At 32.4% G+C, this 4,793-nt stretch overlaps 1 protein-coding gene across 1 annotated transcript; it reads right to left on the reverse strand.

Moving 5' to 3' along the window:
• Positions 1-931: 931 nt before the first annotated feature.
• Positions 932-3,024, reverse strand: LOC107646103 (P-loop containing nucleoside triphosphate hydrolases superfamily protein). Its single transcript, XM_021104196.2, has 2 exons — positions 1,137-3,024; positions 932-957 (listed from the first exon to the last, which is right to left on the reverse strand). The coding sequence occupies exon 1, from the start codon at positions 2,831-2,833 to the stop codon at positions 1,403-1,405; it is 1,431 nt and encodes a 476-aa protein (XP_020959855.1). The 5' UTR covers positions 2,834-3,024; the 3' UTR covers positions 932-957; positions 1,137-1,402.
• Positions 3,025-4,793: the final 1,769 nt, after the last annotated feature.

Below are 4,793 nucleotides of genomic sequence, written 5' to 3' on the forward strand. Positions count from 1 at the left end.
AACACAATAAATAATATTAAATTGTACTATTAGTATAATATATACAATTATACATAAGTTAATTATTTATTTATTTTATATTAATTTTAAAATATAAATATCTAAAAAAATATTTTTATTTAAATTTAAATAAAATATTAAAAAATAAAAACGAATAAGAATAAAAATTTAAATTTTGTGTTTTAATTTAAATTTTAAAAAATTTATATTTTTACGAATTTATGAATTTAAAACGAAATAATAAATTATTTTTAAAATTTTATTAAAAATTATCATTTGATTCATTACCGTTTAAATAATCATTATAAAAACTTTTAATGTTCTAAAGGACTAAAACTTGAATTTTTTTTTTTCATAACACATGAAGCCATCAAAGCGTTTACAAAAAATTCAGTATTTATTCACGTGAATTACCCGATTTAATCACTTGGATACCCGGATATTGCATTATACAAAGATGTTTGACAAAAGTCTGTTTTCCCTTGTCAGTTAACTTTCCTCGCCATCTTAAAATAGACTTAATTAAGTTTTTTAGTAACAGCTTTCCATTGAAGATACAAATGTATAACATAGTGGCCATATTTAAAATAATCTTTTTGACTGTCTTTAAGTACCTAAGGGGCAACAGATTTGTTTACTTATTGTCAAGCTCGAGCACCCCACTACTTCGTATTATATAATGTGCGGTAAATGTTGATGAAGATATAAATGTATTAATGAACCAAAATAATCATTTATGAGCATATTATGGAATGATAAACCACAATATAATACATTCCCGTGAGAGTGAGATAACAGTAATTAATTTCTGTAGGACTTGAGCATCATCGTATAAATATGATTTGACATACATAAAAGACTCTTTATAGAATGGTAAAACGCGATATGTATTTTCTGAAAACAGAAAAAATATGATTTCAAAGAGAGAGAATAAGGCAAAGAAAGAAAACATTTCAACTATAAATAAAAGAAAAGTCTATGTACCGACAACTTTGTTCAATTTTAGTCAAACATGTAATTAGAAAAAAAAAAAAGTAAGCCATTGAATGAAATTTCACATCAATCTTATACCATTAAAATCATCATCAAATAACTATTTGATAACTATAAATCATAAAAATTACTTGCCCTAACACTCCTCCTAAATAAAAGCAGATTCGCAAATCACCAAAATGAGAAAAAAACTATACAGTGTATGTATAGTTTGCTTTTGCCTAATATATGCAATTAACCATCTATTTCTAGTTATTTACATTCCCATGAGAGACAATCCCACTGAAGAGAGCATATCTATCCACCATCATGTATCCAATCAATAAATCATAAATGTATAAGCTAAGCTGGCTTATATAAGAAAAAAAGAAGAGCATCCTTCGCCGAAGCAAACCAGTGGTGACACGTGTCATCTCAAGGGGCTGGGCATTGAGCTGGTGTTGGAGGAGGGGGATCTTCTGGTATTCTTCAACCTGAAAAAGCCGTACAATTTACGCAAATCCTTAACCGTGTGGAGACCCTCACCACACATAACAGCGTCAGGTTCGTCCACGTCATCCTCCCCTGTATGCCGTACGATCGGACTCCCGGACCCTCTCCCATCGCCGTCCGTTTGTAAGGCGGTGATCACCGATTTGATGGCCCGACTCGGTGAGTTTCGGTTAGCGATCATCAACTCGCCGATCTCGGCGGGGCTGAGACTCGCGCCGTTCTGGAAAATCTCTTGAACCTGAGGGAACAGCTTGTGCTCCTTCACTCCAAGGTAGTTATTCGCCATCGTCTTGAACGCCGTGAAATCGCACAAGGGAAAGTGGATGTGAACGTCGACCCGACCCGGCCGAAGAAGGTTCGGATCCACGTGTTCCTTGCTGTTCATCGTGAACACCATCACCTTCTCCTCGCCACAGCACGAGCTCACTACTCCGTCCATAAAGTTCAGCATCCCTGAAGAGCTCACCGCCGTGGATTTCTCCGCCAGGAACCGGTCGAGGTCCTCCACCACTACCACTGATTTCGGCGTCGTCTGTAGTAGGAGCAGTTTCAGATCCGAATCGCTGGGAACCTTGGAGAGGTCGATGTCATACACGTCGTAGCGAAGGAAATTGGCCATGGCAGCGACGAAGCTCGATTTTCCGGTTCCGGAAGGACCGTATAAGAGGAAGCTCCGTTTCCACACTCGGCCAAGCCGGTTGTAGTACTGCTTCGCCCTGAGGAACGATTCGAGGTCGGATTTCACCCGGTTCTTGAGATCGGACTCCATGGCAAGGGTTTCAAAGGTGCAGGGGTGGGTAAAAGGAACTGATCTCCACCTTCCTCTTCCCTGTGCAGCGGCAGCGGTGTTCATGAATAGCCGCAGATCGCGGTTCCCTTGCTGCTCAATATCGTCGGCGACGGCGTGAATGTGCTGAAGGTAGGGGCGGAGGATTCGGCGTTTGTCCACTTTTCTTATCTTGAGAACGAAGGCTCTGGCGCGATTGAATTGGGGATTCTGATCAGCACCGTCGTCGACGTCGGTTTGGTTGTGCCAGAAGACGGTGGCTCCGAGAAAACGGTCCTGAATGGTTTGGTCGGGGCCGAGGCAGAGAAGGATGTCGTTATACTTCTTGCCAGTAAGGAGTGTTGTGAAATCAGAGTCTTCGATGGAAGGGAGAGAATGCAAGTAGAGGGAGACCTTTCTGTAGAGATGATTCTCCTGCAAGGTTGTGTGGTTGTGCTGTGGGACCTTCAAGAACTGGTACACGTGGAACCAGTCTTCCACGCCCCTCCATAGCTTCTTGGAGAAGGAGAAGAAGAGGAGCAGAACGGCGAGGGCTACCAAGAGTATGACCATTGCAGGCATGGAGGAATTCAATTCAAAAATAATGAAACCATTTTGGATAATTGAGAGAGAGATGGGTGCCGTTTTGTTAGAGAAGCTGATACGCCCTGCGTGTTCAATGCTCAGCTACCAAACAACTACTTGGAGAATTTATAAGTATTATTTAAATATTTATAACTATTATTTAAATATTTATAACTATTATTTTTACTTTAAAATATTTTTATAGAAATAATTAGGTTGTCTTTCTCAAAACCAATTTTTTTGGCTACTTTCAACTAAACACATCACTGGTATTGTAATTTTATTAATTTGATTATATATCTAGCGTGAACGCGGATCAAATCGGATCAGATATGGTCAAAATTTCGATCCGATCCGCATTAAAATCAACGGATCTCATATCCGTAATTTTTAAACTTGAATCCGATCCGATTCGATTCGCACCTTTGCGAATTGGATTGGATATCGGTTCGCAAAACACAAAAATATTTTAAAAAGATTATTTTTATTAAAAAATATATCAATAAAATTCATTTTTTTTATTTTTTTAAATATGTTTACTTTTAAAATAATATTAAACATACATTTCTTAAATAATAAATTAAAATAATACAATATATATGATAATTATTAGTCGAAATAAAATATAAAAAGAATATTTATTTATTTATTTCTTTATTTTTGCGGATATGCGAATATGCAGATCGGATATGCAAATATTAACACAAAATTCGCAATCCGATCCGATAGACTTGCGGATCGAATCTATATCCGCAATTTTCGAATAGAATTCGGATAAATATCGCAGATATGCGGATCGAATTCGATCCATGAACTCCCTATATATATCCTTAAAATTAATTTTCAAAAGGATAGCTTTAATTATTTTAAATAAAATTCATAATTCGGTTTTTCAAATATAAATGAAAAAAAAGTAATATATAATTCAAATATTTCTTAAAAATATAATAATTCCTATAACGTTAATTTGAAATTTCACTATAAATGACGCTAAAAAAAATCAAAATAAATATTTTCAATGGATATTTGCATTATTGAAAAAACAAAATCTCTTATTCCAGAAAGAATATTCCCTTAAACTTGTGTTTTTGGTATATTATTACTTCAAAAAAAATATTAATGGTTAATATTTTTAGTAAACAAATAAATTAGAATAATTATCTAAATCAGTCCCAATGATTTTAAAAGTGAACATTTTAGTTTTTAAAAAAATTAATATACAAAAACATTATTATATTTTTATTTCAGCAGATAAATTAGTTTTCAGTTTATTTTCCGATAGAATAATTACCTAAATCAGTCTCCAAGCATTTTAAAAGCATATATTTTAATTTTCAAGAAAAATTAATATACAGATCAATTTTCAACTTTTTTTCATAAGACATAACAGTCTTTCATCCAAAAAAAAGTAAAATAAAATTATTATTATTATTATTATTATTATTATTATTATTATTATTATTAATTACATAATAATATTGTACTATAATTTTTTGTATTTTTTGGACAAAAATAATAATAAATTTATTCATTAGATTCTTATGTATATTATAATAATAATAATAATAATAATAATAATAATAATAATAATAATAATAATAATAATGTTCAATAAAATTATTAGAGATTATTCTATAAGAAATTCAAAGTTGAAATTATTTGATATTTTTGTATTTAATATAATCAAAAGATGTCCTATTTTAAAAAATATTTATATTAAAAAAAATGTTTTAATTTAGATTTTAATGCATTATTATTCACCCTACTTGTTTTTAATGGAAAGAGCATATTAATATGCTAGTGTCATCGTCTACATGAACAAAACTAAGTTAACAATAATAAAAGTTGACATATAGTAAAAGTAAAATGGACGGGACTGTTATGTCTGATAGAAAAAAATGTTTGGGATTGAATTGTGTATTAATTTTTTTTGGAGATTAAAATGTCCGCTTTTAAA

The sequence above is a fragment of the Arachis ipaensis genome, chromosome B6 (assembly GCF_059453495.1).
Source record: "Arachis ipaensis isolate K30076 ecotype BB chromosome B6, ASM5945349v1, whole genome shotgun sequence".
Taxonomy (NCBI): Eukaryota; Viridiplantae; Streptophyta; class Magnoliopsida; order Fabales; family Fabaceae; genus Arachis; species Arachis ipaensis.

Excerpts from the sequence above, each read along its gene's own strand:
- LOC107646103 (XM_021104196.2), bottom strand. The coding sequence starts at position 2,833 with ATGCCTGCAATGGTCATACTCTTGGTAGCCCTCGCCGTTCTGCTCCTC.